At 40.6% G+C, this 19,611-nt stretch overlaps 1 protein-coding gene across 1 annotated transcript in view; it reads right to left on the reverse strand.

Annotated features, from left to right (window-relative positions):
- LOC132895532 (porphobilinogen deaminase-like) overlaps positions 1–15,569 on the reverse strand; it is a 43,113-nt gene extending 27,544 nt beyond the window's left edge. Inside the window, exons 1-2 of the mRNA XM_060936255.1 lie at positions 15,391–15,569; positions 11,774–11,827 (exon numbers count right to left, since the gene is read on the reverse strand). Coding sequence (XP_060792238.1) covers positions 11,774–11,827; positions 15,391–15,426 — 90 coding nt within the window. The 5' untranslated portion in view covers positions 15,427–15,569. The remainder of the gene's footprint in view (positions 1–11,773; positions 11,828–15,390) is intronic.
- Between the last annotated feature and the right edge of the window lie 4,042 nt (positions 15,570–19,611).

The following is a 19,611-nucleotide window of genomic DNA, read 5'->3' on the forward strand; positions in this document are numbered from 1 at the left end:
ACCAAAACAACATACTCCTGGTGCCTCATGATTGTAAACACCTCTCCTGCAACTGCTACAGTGCAATGAGCGCCCCCAGTGGTCCACAAGTCATGTGTGTTTAAGGCAACCAAAACAACATACTCCTGGTGCCTCATGATTGTAAACACCTCTCCTGCAACTGCTACAGCGCAATGAGCGCCCCCAGTGGTGAAAGTTCACCAAATTTGGTATACATGTCAAGGGACCTATGAAGAGTTGTTTTGTAAAGTTTGATCAAGTTTGACCAATCAGAAGCCGAGATATAAATTGTTGCCTGAAAACAGCGCCCCCAGTGGCAAAAGTTCACAAAATTTGGCACATATGTCAGGTGACCTGTTAAGAGTGTGCGTATCAAGTTTGATCAAGATTGAGAAAATAGAAGATGAGATATTGATTTTTGAAGAATAAATTTTTTGGTTTCTCCCATGTCAGTAGGTGGCGCTATGCTGCACATGACCGATTATGAGTTGGAAAAATAAGTGTCTACAACAGCAACGTACGATCACAAGGTAGTGGTGTGAAGGAGAAGCATTATGGAATAATTTACCAAAAACCTGTTTTGGAGCAATTGCGTCGGCCAAAAACAGCGCCCCCCATGGACGAAAATTCCCAAAATGAGGTGTACATGACATGGGAGGTAGTAAGAGGGTGGCCGTGAAGTTTGACCAAATTTGAGGAAAGATTGGATTTTTTGCCCAAAAATAGCGCCCCCAGTGGCGAAATATCACAGAAATTGGGTAACATGTCAGATGCCCAATGAGTGATTTGCGTGTGAAGTATGAGCAGTTTTGAGCAATTTGAAGATATGTTATGAATTTTTAAGCATGTAAAATTTTGCATTGAAAATTGATTGACGTATAACTTCTGAACGGTTTATTCTACGTGAAACGTATTTAGGAACTTTTGTCAGCCATGTCTGTAGATGATGTGTATCAATTTTGGTGACATTCCTATGAACGGTCTAGGAGGGGTTGCGCCGTTTTCGTGGCCATGCATTTCGCACAAAAGTGAAATTACCTTACTTCCTGTTGGGCGTGGCTAATGCATTGGCATTACATTTTTGTCCGGCTTAGTGAGATACATATGCGGACCAAATGGCATGCCACCACTACAAACTACAAGGCACCCAGGCACCTTAATGCGGGAGGCCAAAATCACAATGAGTTAGGGGGCGCTATAGAGGCCCTGGGGCCCGCCTGGATCTGGGCTTCTGGTTCTCAGTAGCGGGGGGAGTCTAAGAAAAAGGAGCCAAATTTCGTGCGATGTCGACCATGGCAAGCGCCCCAAAAAGGGTCTTGTAAAGAGTTTGCTTGCCAAGTTTGACAAATCAGAAGCTGCAATATAATTTCTGCCATAACCCGCACCCCCAGGGGCGAAAGTGCACAAAATTTGGCGTACATGTCAGGTGAGCTATGAAGAGTTTGCGTATGAAGTTTGATGACAATTGAGTAAACAGAAGATGAGATATAGATTTTTGAAGAATAAATTTTTTGGTTTTTCCCATGTCAGTAGGTGGCGCTATGCTGTACATGAGTGATTATGAGATGGAAAAATAAGTGTCCACAACAGCAACGCACTATCACAAGGTAGTGGTGTAAAGGAAAAGCATTATGGAATAATTTACCAAAAACCCGTTTTGGAGAAATTGCTTCGGCCAAAAACAGTGCCCCCCATGGACGAAAATTCCCAAAATGTGGTATACATGACATGGGAGGTAGTAAGAGGGTGGCCGTGAAGTTTGACCAAATTTGAGGAAAGATTGGATTTTTTGCCCAAAAATAGCGCCCCCAGTGGCGAAATATCACAGAAATTGGGTAACATGTCAGAAGCCCAATGAGTGATTAGCGTGTGAAGTATGAGCAGTGTTGAGCAATTAGAAGATTTGTAATGAATTTTTTAGCATGTAAAATTTTGAAGTGAAAATTGATAGACGTATAACTTCTGAACGGTTTATCCTACGTGAAACGTATTTAGTAACTTTTGTCAGCCATGTCTGTAGATGATGTGTATCAATTTTGGTGACATTCCTATGAACGGTCTAGGAGGAGTTGCGCCGTCTTCGTGGCCATGCATTTCACACAAAAGTGAAATTACCTCACTTCCTGTTGGGCGTGGCTAATGCATTGGCATTACATTTTTGTCCGGCTTAGTGAGATACATATTCATACAAAATGGCATGCCACTACTACAAACTATATGGCAACCAGGCACCTTTATGCGGGAGGCCAAAATCACAACGACTTAGGGGGCGCTATAGAGGCCTTGAGCCCCGGCCAAGTGTGGGCTTTTGGTTCTGAGTAGCGGTGGCAATTCTCGGAAGTGGCGCCAAATTTCGCGCGTTTTCGCCCATGGCAAGCGCCCCGAAAATGGCCCAACAGCGGAGAAAAATAAAGAAGAAGAATAATTAAAGCCGCAAGCGGCCTCGACGGGCCCTCGCGCCAGCGGCCAAGGGGGGCGGGGGCATGCGTCCCCGCGAAAGACCTTCCACAGCTTCTTTGGCAAGAGACATTACTCCCACAATGGCGACAAAGCACAGAAATGGACACAGAGTACACGGTGCGCTGAGATGTTGTCATGGACAGAACATTTTATGCCATGGCTTCCCAACCAAATTAATGTATTTACCTCATCAGTCACCAAGCTGTAGCTACATAGGATTGTCTTCTGTTAGACATCTATTAGTCTGTATGTAACGCTACAACACTTGCTCCCGACTGCCTACCCATTCCCCACAAGTCATGTGTGTTTAAGGCAACCAAAACAACATACTCCTGGTGCCTCATGATTGTAAACACCTGTCCTGCAACTGCTACAGCGCAATGAGCGCCCCCAGTGGTGAAAGTTCACCAAATTTGGTATACATGTCAAGGGACCTACGAAGAGTTGTTCTTTCAAGTTTGATCAAGTTTGACCAATCAGAAGCCGAGATATAAATTGTTGCCTGAAAACAGCGCCCCCAGTGGCAAAAGTTCACAAAATTTGGGACATATGTCAGGTGACGTGTTAAGAGTGTGCGTATCAAGTTTGATCAAGATTGAGTAAATAGAAGATGAGATATTGATTTTTGAAGAATAAATTTTTTGGTTTTTCCCATGTCAGTAGGTGGCGCTATGCTGTACATGAGCGATTATGAGTTGGAAAAATAAGTGTCTACAACAGCAACGTACTGTCACAAGGTAGTCGTGTGAAGGAAAAGCATTATGGAATTATTTACCAAAAACCCGTTTTGGAGCAATTGCGTCGGCCAAAAACAGTGCCCCCCATGGACGAAAATTCCCAAAATGTGGTATACATGACATGGGAGGTAGTAAGAGGGTGGCCGTGAAGTTTGACCAAATTTGAGGAAAGATTGGATTTTTTGCCCAAAAATAGCGCCCCCAGTGGCGAAATATCACAGAAATTGGGTAACATGTCAGAAGCCCAATGAGTGATTTGCGTGTGAAGTATGAGCAGTTTTGAGCAATTAGAAGATTTGTTATGAATTTTTAAGAATGTAAAATTTTGCATTGAAAATTGACTGACGTATAACTTCTGAACGGTTTATCCTACGTGAAAGGAATTCAGTAACTTTTGTCAGCCATGTCTGTAGATGATGTCTATCAATTTTGGTGACATTCCTATGAACGGCCTAGGAGGAGTTGTGCCGTCTTCGTGGCCATGCATTTCGCACAAAAGTGAAATTACCTCACTTCCTGTGGGGCGTGGCTAATGCATTGGCATTACATTTTTGTCCGGCTTAGTGAGATACATATGCGTACCAAAGGGCATGCCACTAATACAAACTACATGGCAACCAGGCACCTTAATGCGAGAGGCAAAAATCACAACACGTTAGGGGGCGCTATAGAGGCCCCGAGGCCCGCCTGGATCTGGGCTTCTGGTTCTAAGTAGCGGAGGCATTCCAAGCAAAAGGGGCAAAATTTCGAGCGTTGTCGACCATGGCAAGCGCCCCAATAAGGGTCTTGTAAAGAGTTTGCTTGCCAAGTTTGACAAATCAGAAGCTGCAATATCATTTTTGCGATAACCAGCACCCCCAGTGGCGAAAGTGCACAAAATTTGGCATATATGTCAGGTGAGCTATGAAGAGTCTGCGTATGAAGTTTGATGACAATTGACTAAATAGAAGATGAGATATAGATTTTTGAAGAATAAATTTTTTGGTTTTTCCCATGTCAGTAGGTGGCGCTATGCTGTACATGAGCGATTATGAGATGGAAAAATAAGTGTCTACAACAGCAACGTACTATCACAAGGTAGTGGTGTGAAGGAAAAGCATTATGGAATTATTTACCAAAAACCCGTTTTGGAGAAATTGCGTCGGCCAAAAACAGCGCCCCCCATGGACGAAAATTCCCAAAATGTGGTATACATGACATGGGAGGTAGTAAGAGGGTGGCCGTGAAGTTTGACCAAATTTGAGGAAAGATTGGATTTTTTGCCCAAAAATAGCGCCCCCAGTGGCGGAATATCACAGAAATTGGGTAACATGTCAGAAGCCCAATGAGTGATTTGCTTGTGAAGTATGAGCAGTTTTGAGCAATTAGAAGATTTGTTATGAATTTTTTAGCATGTAAAATTTTGAAGTGAAAATTGATTGACGTATAACTTCTGAACGGTTTATCCTACGTGAAACTTATTTAGTAACTTTTGTCAGCCATGTCTGTAGATGATGTGTATCAATTTTGGTGACATTCCTATGAACGGGCTAGGAGGAGTTGCGCCGTCTTCGTGGCCATGCATTTCGCACAAAAGTGAAATTACCTCACTTCCTGTTGGGCGTGGCTAATGCATTGGCATTACATTTTTGTCCGGCTTAGTGAGATACATATGCCTACCAAATGGCATGCCACAACTACAAACTAAATGGCAACCAGGCACCTTAATGCGGGAGGCCAAAATCACAACGACTTAGGGGGCGCTATAGAGGCCCTGAGCCCCGGAAAAGTTTGGGCTTTTGGTTCTGAGTAGCGGTGGCAATTCTCGGAAGTGGTGCCAAATTTCGTGCGTTTTCGCCCATGGCAAGTGCCCCGAAAATGGCCCAACAGCGGAGAAAAATAAAGAAGAAGACGGAAGAATAATAATAGTGAACTCTTACAAGAACAATAGGGCCTTCGCCCATAGGGCTCGGGCCCTAATAATAGTGAACTCTTACAAGAACAATAGGGCCTTCGCCCTATAGGGCTCGGGCCCTAATAATAGTGAACTCTTACAAGAACAATAGGGCCTTCGCCCTATAGGGCTCGGGCCCTAATAACAAAGAGCTAAGACATTACAATACACCACACATTGTTCGAAAAAGGAGTGGGAAGTAGTATAATACTTTTTTTTAATTTCCCACCCCTTTTTAACTACCCCGAAATCCAAACTACATTAATACACCTATAAAAATATATACCATATATACACACTTCATGATTATCCATATAAATATATAATTACAAAAATATATACTACATACCATATATATATATATATATATATATATATATATATATATATATATATACACACACACACACATACACACACACACATACATATATATATAAAGTGTGTGTATATATGTGTATACACACACACACACATACACATACATACATACATTACACATACACTTCATAAATATCTATATAAATATTTAGTTACAAAATTAAATATATACTTCATTCCATATATACACTTCATAAATATCTATATAAATATATAATTACAAAAAAAAAAAAAAAAAATATATATATATATATATATATATATATATATATATATATATATACATACACACACACTTTATACCATATATACACTTCATAAATATCTATATAAATATATAATTACAAAAATAAATATCTACTACATACCTATCCCTGTAAATATGAAGATATCTATCCCCATAAATAAATATATACCATATACTAAGTTAGTTCTAATATAACAATCAACCCTATTCTATTTATCCCTTATCATCCTCCACTAACATACTTCCTCTTCAATATACTTATTTAAAAATATTTTTTGTACCTTTTTTTAAACAGATTTATATTTGCACTTTGTTTTATTTCTGTCTCCAGTCTGTTCCATAAAGTCACCCCACAGCTCGATACGCACATGCTTTTCATATTTGTTCTAACCTTTGGTTTTTTAAAATTTAGGTCTCCCCTTAGATTATATCCCCCTGTAATTTTTACACATGCCAAGAACTATCAACAGATAGCCACTACACTTACGCTACACTTTATATATGATGAAATGACAGAGGCTTTTTATCTAATATTTTTATAGCTTTCTTAAAAAGGGATTCAATACTCTTAAACGCGGTTATGTTAGTTAGTGACCAATTCGTAAAACAATACTCAATATGTGAAAAAATCATAGTATGTAAAAACAGCTTGGCAGCTTTTGTGTCAAGATATGGTCTAACTTGTTTAAAATTCTGCAGGTTGAATTTGGGGCGGCACGGTGGTGTAGTGGTTAGCGCTGTCGCCTCACAGCAAGAAGGTCCTGGGTTCGAGCCCCGTGGCCGGCGAGGGCCTTTCTGTGTGGAGTTTGCATGTTCTCCCCGTGTCTGCGTGGGTTTCCTCCGAGTGCTCCGGTTTCCCCCACAGTCCAAAGACATGCAAGTTAGGTTAACTGGTGACTCTAAATTGACCGTAGGTGTGAATGTGAGTGTGAATGGTTGTCTGTGTCTATGTGTCAGCCCTGTGATGACCTGGCGACTTGTCCAGGGTGTACCCCGCCTTTCGCCCGTAGTCAGCTGGGATAGGCTCCAGCTTGCCTGCGACCCTGTAGAAGGATAAAGCGGCTAGAGATAATGAGATGAGATGAGATTATAATACATATACATTCGTTTTGGGTGTTGAACGCGTCCTTCTCTCTCAAAACCTTTCGTATTTAATGAAGTAAACCTGGCAGCCATGTTTGTTTACAAATTCTCACAGTTGATCGTTAGTGCGGCGGCACGGTGGTGTAGTGGTTAGCGCTGTCGCCTCACAGCAAGAAGATCCTGGGTTCGAGCCCCGTGGCCGGCGAGGGCCTTTCTGTGTGGAGTTTGCATGTTCTCCCCGTGTCCCCGTGGGTTTCCTCCGGGTGCTCCGGTTTCCCCCACAGTCCAAAGACATGCAGGTTAGGTTAACTGGTGACTCTAAATTGACCGTAGGTGTGAATGTGAGTGTGAATGGTTGTCTGTGTCTATGTGTCAGCCCTGTGATGACCTGGCGACTTGTCCAGGGTGTACCCCGCCTTTCGCCCGTAGTCAGCTGGGATAGGCTCCAGCTTGCCTGCGACCCTGTAGAAGGATAAAGCGGCTAGAGATAATGAGATGAGATGAGATGATCGTTAGTGCGGAAGTTTTACGTCTCCAACACGTGACATCATGTTGTCCTGACATCCATGCAATAACAAACCATATTCAACACTCATTCTCCATTGGATAGAGTGACGTGATACACGTAGGATAAGTGATATGCTAACAATATTGCATGCTATTGAACCAAATGAACGAAACCCGCTAGAAGGGAATAGAACATGTTTTTATTCCATCGAAAAAGTGTCCTGTATATATAATAAATCACTGATATTCACTGAGCCTGAAGCGGATGATTGTTTTAGCATAAACACAAAGGTGATTTATTTAAACATTTTTTAAAAATCGTATTAAAAAAATAATTTATTTCAAACTTCGAAAATGGGATGTAAATGTAATAAAGGCGCGGTGCAGGCTTGTGTCACTCCATACCGACTCGTATAAAATACTTTATTTTGAAATGGATAAAATAAATCACAGTTCCACCTTACCTTTGAATAGTTTTAGACCAAACTTTGTAGCATCTTTAGTGCTTTTAGGAACGGCATTTTCTTTCATAATTTGTCATTCTTCCTCTCTTATGGTGACAAAGCAATTAGCCGCCATTTTGCTGAGTTGCTCGAGGTGATTATTGAGAAATTGCTGGGTTTCAATCATGTGACTTTTCTTAGCGGTTTCACCGGACGCGAAATAGCTGGTGGTCTAAACGGCTGCCGTGGTGCAAACAAGTAGCGATAAGTTACCAGAGTATGCTCGTAATCTAGAAGCCACTGCTCGCTTTAGATATATTCAGAAGATTGCTATGTGCAACGGAATCGAAAGAAAGGATGTGTCATACGATCTCGAAAACTACCCTTCTGTCGAGTTCCCCGACATCTCGAACTATCTGGTGTTGCAGACGTCCTTCTACACCGCAAAACAGATGAAAGCGTGGAAGAGTATGGAGGCTTACAACTTGTGTACGTGGCTGGGTAAAGGGCCTCGCTATCAAGTCGCTGCCGAATGAATCCTGTATTGTTTTGCCCGTCTAAGTATGCTTTGTTTTTTTTAAGCTTTTCGTTCGCGTCTTTACAATGAAGCGCTGCAAGTTGAAGTGTAAACAAACAGTTCGCTTGATTCTCACTTGTGTTGGCTCTTATCTCTCAGGTAAATCATTCTCAAAGATCATCAGAAAAGACCTGGATCTTAGTTAAACAAGACGGAGAAGTGATCACGGCGCATTGTAACTGTACGGCTGGGTAAGAATTTTGTCACGACCTTCATGCATATGGACTTTGTGAGGAGGACACAAAGAAACAGCTGGGGACTTTAAAGTCAAATAACGACACATAGCAAGAAAAGTGCTTGGAAAACACTAAGGACATACTGTAGCTGAGAGGGAAATACAAACCTTTCACCAAGTGATCACTGCAAACTCGAGCATGCTTCGACTCGGCTCCCTTCGATTTCAGTCAGAGATTCAAAAGCCACCTTTCTCGACGCCTTTTTGTGAAATCCTGTGTTCGTTCACCCTTTTTTTATTAGTTCGCGGGGAACCCTGAAGAAACTGATCAGTTTCAGAGTTTGATCGATTCGAACAACCTAAAACACCACAAGCGGAAGGCGCTTTTCATGCGAGCAATGCAGCTTCTCCGTACAAACGCTTTGTCAACCGAGCTTTAGTAGACCACCAGCTAAAGTTTTGAATAACTAATGAGGCAGATATGACGTCACGTGAAACCCAGCAATAGTCCGAATTTCTCGACCAATCAGCTGCGTATTTATGCTAAACACGTATTTACGCTCGCTGGCCAATTTAATAAGAACACCTGATCATTCATGCATTTATCCAGTGAGCTAATCCAAGGGAGTAACTTTGATTTTGACATTGGTGGGGACACAAAAGTGATCCAAGGCAGAGCTTCCAAAAGGTGGGTTTTTTTTCCATTAGCAATCATAATTTCATGTCATGCAGATCTTATAGGTTAACGAGGGCAGCCGTGGCCTAATGGTTAGGGAGTTGGTCTTTGGATTAGAGGTCTGCGCGGTCGGATTTTTCAGTCCCGCCCGCGCCCGCATTGTGCAGTCCCACTCCCGCCCGCAAAGAATTATGATTTTCAGTCCCGCTCCCGCCTGCCATATTTTGTCCCGCTCCCGCCCGCAAATCCCGCATGATGCAGACGTTCGCGTTATTTCTCAGGAAAGTTCTTGTCTTGACACAGCGTGATGGTGCCCCGCCCCCTACTTTGAGTGGATTTGAGCATAAATATCTACAGCTCACGTTTGTTATTGTTTACCTTGTTTCTGAATTCAGCATGTAGTGTCTCTAATAATAATAATAATAATAATAATAATTAGTGCTGTCAAGCGATTAAAATATTTAATCGCGAATCGCACATTTTTATCACATGAGAAACCATTGTAATTCTCTGATCAGCATAAAAAAGTGAATGGGCTTGCTTTGTACCAATGGTGTTTTGTTTTTTTTTCTTTTTTTTTTATTGCAAAGCAGAGCTAGTAAGAGAAGTGAATTGATCTACTGCTTGAGTTAGTCTACAACTTTAATCAGAGAGACAGGTTACACAGTGCCGGTAGGCTTGACTCAATGCTATCCCAGAAATCCTTCCTGTAATATGCAAATTTGGCCGCCTCTGATTGGACAGCCAAATTTGCATATTACAGGAAGGATTTCTGGGATAGCATTGAGTCAAGCCTACCGTCACTGTGTAACCTGTCTCTCTGATTAAAGTTGTAGACTAACGCAAGCAGTAAATCACTTCACTCATGGTTCTCTTGCTAGCTGGGTGTGAACTGCGAGTCATTAGAGTGATCAAAGGATTTTCCGTTAGGGTGATCAATGGCAAGTTTAAGATGCCATTCCTCACTCAATCTGGCAATCTGACTCTCTCTGCAAATTTAGGCATCTTAAAATGTTTTTATTAATGCCAAATAAAATATCCAGCACAAATTATATATGATAGACATAAATTAATAATTTATAAATTTTATTTCAAACACATTTTTAGTTAGCGGGACTGCAGCTTATCACCGCTCCTGCCCGCGCCCGCAATGAGCTTTCAAAATTTGTCCCGCAAGGCACTGCGAGTCCCGCGGGACTCCCGCGGGACTGCAGGGCTCTACTTTCGATCCCAGGGTTGCAGGTTCAAATCCCACCCTTACCTCTCCATCCATGGCTGAAGTGCCCTAGGCACCTAACCCAACATTGCTCCAGGGACTGTAACCAATACCCTGTACCAAAATAGTAACAGTAAGTCGCTTCAGCTAAATGTAATGTATTGTTTCCATACATCAAAAGGATTTTGTTGAGTTTTTAAAGCTCGACGGAAACCCTGCACTTACGTTCTTGACTTTGAAGAAGAATGAACGAATGTCTCGTTTCTTGGGAGGGGGGCCGTCATCCATGATACTCAAGTCAGCATGCGAGTCGTAGGGCAAGCATGCATGGACATCGAAGTCCAGCTCAATTTGTAGGCTGACGGAGAGTGGGGGGTGCGTGGGGTAGGTCAGGTGTGTACGTGTGAGATACGGGGGGGTTGATGGGCGGGTAGTCACGGCTGCTGTGGGAAGTGTGCTGCTTTTACAGCAGATGGAGTGACAGCTGGGATAGCCAACCATGTAATTTAGCGAGAAACAGGTAGCTAATCAGAGAATGATATCTACGTTAGAGGGGGGATTATTAGCAGTGTCATACATTTAACCCTTTGTGTGCCATATAATCATTGCTCAGGTTAGGACATCGGTTTTACTGATCGTGATTACACAGTAGCGGCTGAATATTGGTAGGGACACGTCCCTAGCGTCCCTATCCAAAATTACGCCCTAGAGCTAATCACATGGCAGCTGCACAAGTACACCTACAGTGGGAACAGTCTCATGAAAGCTGGACTGTAACAAAAAAAAAAAATCCAGATGTTTTTCTCATCTTCATTTGTCCAAGTTTGGCAAACCCGTGCCCTCTGATCCTTCAGTTCTTAGCGGATAGATGACCCGATGTAGTCTCCTACTGTTGTACTCAATCTGCCTGAAGGTTTGACTTGTTTGCTGCGAGTTCTGAAATGCTTTTCTGCTCACCACATTTCCATAGAGAAGTTATTTCAGTTTCTGTAAACCTGAAACAGTCTGGCTGTTCTTCTCTGCCCTCTTTCCAGCCTAGGAATGGCTGCTCATGTTGGTTTTCGTACCATTCTATGCAAAATCCCAGGAGATCATCGGCTTCTGAAATACTCCAACCAACGTTAAACGAAGCTCTGGATCTGTACCTGTATGATTTTACGGATTGCTCTGCTGCCATACGATTGGCTGATTGGATAAAATGGATGAAGGTGTACATGTATAGGCCCCAGTGAATGCACAAATGTATTACACAAAGCTTCTGACTATTACGTAATCCATTAAAGTTTTCCACATGTGGATGGACGGATAATTTTTCATTCCGTTTTTAATTACTCTTACCTGGCTTTTCCTCGTCCCGATGCGAATGACCCTACTGGCTATGCTTTCTCCATCCTGCAAAATTAAACAGAAATCAAAACAAAAGGTCAAAGGAGTTTTCTTACTGGCTCCTCTTAGCCAGATGTATTTAAATCATCCTCCTGACATGGTCTAATGTAATGAATACTGATATAATTTGGGTGATTGTTCAAAGTTACATTATCAGGGTGTGTATTGCAGGTCTCCACCCTCGATCCTGACTGCTGGCTTTGGTGATTAGACCGCCTGTTCGCTGTGTCCGTTACAACTGCACTGATAATCTTTCACATCTGTACACACGAGCTGCATCACTCACTCAAAAAGCCTTGACAATGCATGAATACCAACAGCTATTCCAGACTGATTCGTACTTTTTCTTTTTTAATAGCAACACTGTTCAAGTCTGATTTTTATCTTATTAACTAACCTGTCTCACAAATGTTCCAGATCATGACGTTTAACTACTGCTTAACTAAACTGCTGAAAAATTAAATATTAAACATTGGATATGTTACACGTTTTAACTGTTGGTAAATTGCTGTGATATAAAAGGAATAAAACATGTCGGAGTATGATGCTATTGGGAAATAAAGTAGTTCAGGACGATAAGAGGAACTATGCTTTGGGTCTCGGTTCTTGGCTGATAGACGCAGAACCAGATCCGCCTCAAGGTTTGATGTGCTGTCGGTTCTGAGATGATTTTCTGCTCACCGTGTTTTTATAACCATGGACTACTTCCCTGTAAACTGTCCTTGACTGTTTACATTTGTTTGCACATTACTGCCCTTCTGCTGCTACGTCCGATCATTGCCTTATTTTTGTATTACACTACCTATTTTGCACTACATTTATCTTTATTTTGTACTATACTGGGTGTTTTTTTTGTTTTTGCTTTATATTGCCTTTACTTTGTATTACTTCTTCCGTCTATTTACTTATTTGTAATTGGCATTCATGGTGGACAGCAAACTAAGAATTTCATTGTGCACCTTACTGTGCATATGACAATAAACACTTTGAATCTTGAAAGAGGTGTTATTTTAGTTTCTGTTAGTCTTTCAGTAAATTGCTGTGCTATAAGAGGAATAAACATGCCAGGATGTGGTGTTATGGGAAAATTATGCACTTCAGGATGATGAGAGGATCTGTGTTTTATGCCTGTGGGTGTTGGATCACATTTCACCATCCAGTTGTTGATTATGGAGGAGCACGTCCCAATGTGTTTAATCCCTTACACACAATTTATGTCTCTATGAGGGGACATTCTCATCTCTCTCTCTCTCTCTCTCCACACATATTCACACTATCATTCATTCATTCATTCATTCATTCTATCATTCATACATTCATTCATACATACTATCATTCATTCATTCATTAATTCACTCAGTCAATCATTTATACTATCATTCATACTATCATTCAATCATTCATACATACTATCATTCATTCAATCATTCATACATACATACTATCATTCAATCATTCATACTATCATTCAATCAATAATTCATTCATACATTAATTCATACATACCATCATTCATTCATTCATTCATTCATACCATCATTCATTCATTCATTCATACATACCATCATTCATTCATACCGTCATTCATAGTGTCATTCATTCATACCGTCATTCATAGTGTCATTCATTCATACCGTCATTCATAGTGTCATTCATTCATACCGTCATTCAATCAATCATTCATTCATACCGTCATTCAATCAATCATTCATTCATACCGTCATTCAATCAATCATTCATTCATACCGTCATTCAATCAATCATTCATTCATACCGTCATTCAATCAATCATTCATTCATACCGTCATTCAATCAATCATTCATTCATACCGTCATTCAATCAATCATTCATTCATACCGTCATTCAATCAATCATTCATTCATACCGTCATTCAATCAATCATTCATTCATACCGTCATTCAATCAATCATTCATTCATACCGTCATTCAATCAATCATTCATTCATACCGTCATTCAATCAATCATTCATTCATACCGTCATTCAATCAATCATTCATTCATACCGTCATTCAATCAATCATTCATTCATACCGTCATTCAATCAATCATTCATACATACCGTCATTCAATCAATCATTCATACATACCGTCATTCAATCAATCATTCATACATACCATCATTCAATCAGTCATTCATACATACCATCATTTAATCAATCATTAATTCATTCATTCATACCATCATTCATAAATACCATCATTCAATCAATCATTCATTCATTCATACATACCATCATTCATTCATACCGTCATTCATAGTGTCATTCATTCATACCGTCATTCATAGTGTCATTCATTCATACCGTCATTCAATCAATCATTCATTCATACCGTCATTCAATCAATCATTCATTCATACCGTCATTCAATCAATCATTCATTCATACCGTCATTCAATCAATCATTCATTCATACCGTCATTCAATCAATCATTCATTCATACCGTCATTCAATCAATCATTCATACATACCGTCATTCAATCAATCATTCATACATACCGTCATTCAATCAATCATTCATACATACCATCATTCAATCAGTCATTCATACATACCATCATACCATCATTCAATTATTCATACATACCATCATTCATTCATTCATTCATTCATAGTGTCTTTCATTCACAGTGTCATTCATTCATACCATCATTCAATCAATCATTCATACATACCATCATTCAATCAATCATTCATACATACCATCATTCAATCATTCATACATACCATCATTCAATCATTCATACATACCATCATTTAATCAATCATACATTCATACACACCATCATTCAATCATTCATACATACCATCATTCATTCATAGTGTCATTCATTCATTCATTCGTGTCATTCACTCAGTGGCATTCATTCATACCATCATTCAATCATTCATACATACCATCATTCAATCAATCATTCATTCATACATTCATTCATACCATCATTCATTCATTCATACATACTCTCATTCATTCATTCATACTGTCATTCATTCATTCATTCATTCATTCATACATACTATCATTCATTCATACTATCATTCAATCATTCATACATACCATCATTCATTCATACTGTCATTCATTCATACATACATACATACATACATACTATCATTCATTCATACCATCATTCATTCATTCAATCAATCATTCATTCATTCATACCATCATTCAATCAATCATTCATTCATACCATCATTCAATCAATCATTCATTCATACCATCATTCAATCATTCATTCATTCATACTGTCATTCATTCATACTGTCATTCATTCATACCATCATTCAATCAATCATTCATTCATACCATCATTCATTCATTCATTCATTCATACTGTCATTCATTCATTCATTCATACCATCATTCAATCATTCATACAGTCATTCATTCATACTATCATTCATTCATTAATTCGACATTAATAAACAACTTGAATCTACATTTATTCCCATTGAACTCTGACAGACATGAGCATTACTCCTGCACACTTAAACTGATCCTGTCGTCATACAGACTAAAAACAAATGCAAAAAATATCTTACCTCAGAATTTATTTCTGCTTTTTTGCCTCCAGACATTTTCCCAAGCTCTCGGATATTTACCACACAGTCACTGAGATGGACATGCGAACAATCCCCGGCGTTCGAACAGCACTAAGTCAGCGGTCCAGAGTTAGAGTGAGCACTCTGAACACGGGTGAATGTCCTGATGCTGATTCTTCCTCCTCTGTTAGTTTACAGAGCGCACAGTCTTGCCTACTGCCACCTAGTGGTCACGCCGAACTCAGGCGTAAAACACAGAATGGCACACGTCCTCGAATACAATATTTCAAAATACAGGTCGAAAAAATGTCGTGACGACATAATTTTCTTTTCAAAATAAAAGTCTGTGCATGGTTGCCATCCAGCCATCCGTCCATCCATCCACAGTGGCAGCGGCAAAGGGGGGCAGAGGGTGCGACCGCCCCCCTTAAAATTATACTGCCCCCCAAGTTACAATGGGAGTCCTTTGACTATTACAAGGAAGAAAAGGAGAGTAGTGTGAATAAACAGCCTGCTGCGTGCCTTTGTTTTCCCTTATTAAATCCCTCTGTGTCCCTTCATCCCAGCGCCCTGCCTGCATCCGCAACATCTGAAAGAACTTTCGCCACCTTGAAAAGTGTGTTGACATACCTTCGGTCTTCGATGACCGAACAACAACTTAACAACTGTACACTGTTACATGTACATAAAGATATCGTGGACACCATGGACTTAACCCCTATTGCTGCTCCCTTCTCGTCTTTCAATGATGACAGAATGCGCTACTTTGGTTCCTTCAATTAAGCAAGGTACATTTGAACGTTGTATGTGTATTTATCCATCCATCCATTATCTGTAGCCGCTTTATCCTGTCCTACAGGGTCGCAGGCAAGCTGGAGCCTATTCCAGCTGACTATGGGTGAGAGGCGGGGTACACCCTGGACAAGTCGCCAGGTCATCACAGGGCTGACACAGAGACACACAATCATTCACACTCAGTATGTGTATTTACTCACATGTAAACACAGTAGAAAGTACCAAACCCATGGTAAGAGGGTGTTATCCTCTCAACAATACTAAGTAGACGTAATTATGTTATAGTATCATTGGTTCTGTTTCATATAGAAAAAAATACATGGATGAAATGTACTCTAATAGAGACATTAAACTTAGCTTTACTCCACCAAAATTTGCCGCTCAAAATGCAGGAAATAGTGTTTTAGAGGGTTAAAAATTCCAAAATTTCCCGGAGGGGGGGGGATGCCCCCAGACCCCCCTAGATTTGGCACACCTTTAGCACACAACACGTTGCCCCCCCCCATCCAAAATTTCCTATTGCCACCTCTGATCCATTATCTGTAGCTGCTTATCCTGTTCTACAGGGTCACAGGCAAGCTGGAGCCTATCCCAGCTGACTATGGACGAGAGGCAGGGTACACCCTAGACAAGTCGCCAGGTCGTCACAGGGCTCTGGTGTCAGTCCACTGTGTTTTATCAAGTCCAAAGTCAAAGAAGCCATCTACCAGGATATTACAGAGCACTTCATGCTTCCATCTGCTCACAAGCTTTATGGAGATGCTGATTTCCTTTTCCAGAAGGACTTAGCACCTGCCTACAGTGCCAAAAATCATTGCAGGGCTGACACATAGAGACAAACAACCGTTCACACCTACGGTCAATTTAGAGCCACCTATAGCCTAACCTGCATGTCTTTGGACTGTCAGGGGAACCGGGGAACCTGGAAGAAACCCACACAGACACGGGGAGAGCATGCAAACTCCACACAGAATGGTCCTCGTCGGCCACTGGGCTCAAACCCAGGACCTTCTTGCTGTGAGGCGACAGTGCTAACCACTACACCACTGTGCTGCCCTCACATGGTTGCCAGTCCACAAATAAATAAATGTTTATACATTAAAAATACAACAAGATGTGTAAACAGTAATAAATGAAATAAAATCAATATTTGGTATGAGACAACACTTTGCTTCCAAAAAGAATAGTAGTCTCAGATACAATTCATGCTTAAAAATAAGCCCGATCATTGAAGCAGTGAATGAACACACACACACACGTGAGCAGTGTGCAGAGGTTGTTTTGCTGCCTATCAACGCTCCATTGCTGGCTACTCACAGTCTGTTTTTTGTTTTGTTTCTCATTCATCTCATCTCATTATCTCTAGCCGCTTTATCCTTCTACAGGGTCGCAGGCAAGCTGGAGTCTATCCCAGCTGACTACGGGCGAAAGGCGGGGTACACCCTGGACAAGTCGCCAGGTCATCACAGGGCTGACACATAGACACAGACAACCATTCACACTCACATTCACACCTACGGTCAATTTAGAGTCACCAGTTAACCTAACCTGCATGTCTTTGGACTGTGGGGGAAACCGGAGCACCCGGAGGAAACCCACGCGGACACGGGGAGAACATGCAAACTCCGCACAGAAAGGCCCTCGCCGGCCACGGGGCTCGAACCCAGGACCTTCTTGCTGTGAGGCGACAGCGCTAACCACTACACCACCGTGCCGCCCTTGTTTTGTTTCTTCCAAAAAAAAATTACAATTTTCCATATGTGACATGCTTTTGTTTGCTTTTATTCACTGAGAAAAGTGATCTTTTTCGATGGCAAGAATCGCATTGCTATAGCAACGACCATTGTTTACTAGTATTTGCATCAGTACTGCGTATGTGTTATCTAGCCGAGTGAGATTTAAACTTCATAAAAGTGAAGTCTGTTGCCTGAAGTCTGTTCGCGGATTTTGTTGGCAGTAAAAATCACATGGTTACAGAAAATTTCTGAGTAGATATTTAGAATTAGAAGCCTTTATTTGTCATATAAACATTACAACACAGTGAAAATCTTTCTCTGCATTTAACCCATCTGAAGCAGTGAAAACACACACACACACACACACACACACACACACACACACACACACACACACAGAGCAGTGAGGAGCTGCGCTACAGCGCCTGCTTTTTTATTTTTTGAAAATTTGAAGCCTTTATTTGATGGCTCTGTGTTACTAAGGGAAACAGTGTATTCGCCAGTCAACTCTGTCACAAGCGGATGTCCTGTTTCAGTGCAAATGGCCACGCCCAGGGAAGCCTATTCTTAGCAATTTTGTAACATTTAAAATGGATAAATTATTGTTATCAAGTTTTATTTTTAATTAAAACATGCAGAGAGCACATCTGGGCGCTTGCTGTGATCGACAAACTGCATTTATGTTTTGGGTTTTGTTTGGCTTTAATGTTATCAATAAAACTACAGAAGAGTAGCTCTACAGTTATTCCAGCAGGAGGCATCAGAAGTTCCCAACCCTGGTCCTGAAATACCCACTGTCCTTCATAATTTGGTAATTTCCATGCTCTAACACACCCAGTTCAACTCAGGTTGTGCTGCTAATTACTTTAATCAAGTGTGTTTGGAGACGTGAAAACACTAAAATATCAGGACAGGGGTTACCCAGATTGGGACCCTGTGGTGTAAAGAGACTTTGAGTAAGACAAAAGGTTTGTGTAAGTGTTAATAATCCTGAATCTTTGGTTGAGTGTTTGTTTCTTGAAGTCAAATTAGATTTGCATGAAGCAATGTGCAGTATTGTGCAAAAGATTTTGGCACATGTAAAGAAATGCTGTCGACCAAAAATGGCTTAAAAATAATGAAATTAAATGTTTCAACATTAAAAAAAAAAACACTATAAACAGCAGTAAGCCATAATAAATGAAACAAAGTCAATATTTGGTGTGAGACGACCCTTTGCTTTAAAAAAAAAAAGTAGTCTGAGGTACAATGAGTGCAGTTTGATAAGGAAATGAGCTGTAGGTTTTACTGAGCATCTTACAGAACCAGCCACAGTTCTTCTGGACACTTTGACTGTCACACTCGCTTCTTAATTTTGCACCAAAACCCAGCAGCCTTCATTATGCTTTCTTTTTTAACCTGAAAAGTGCTTTCTTATATAATATGCTGCTCAGATACAAACATTTTTTTTCTGTAGCATTTAATTTTGTGCTGGAAAACGAACGTTTGGACTCTAAAATGTTTTTGTACCGACTCGATAACGTAGAAGTCATAAAATAGAAATCTATAACAAAGTTTGTATGAAAAAAATAAGGTGCCTAAGATTTTTGCACAGTACTGTACACCTTTTTAATGGCACATTATTTACCCAAATAAAGTATTGACAGTTATCTAAGTTGATTTCCTTTAAATAGTGGTTAATCTTTGTAAT

Source organism: Neoarius graeffei, chromosome 12 (assembly GCF_027579695.1).
Source record: "Neoarius graeffei isolate fNeoGra1 chromosome 12, fNeoGra1.pri, whole genome shotgun sequence".
Taxonomy (NCBI): Eukaryota; Metazoa; Chordata; class Actinopteri; order Siluriformes; family Ariidae; genus Neoarius; species Neoarius graeffei.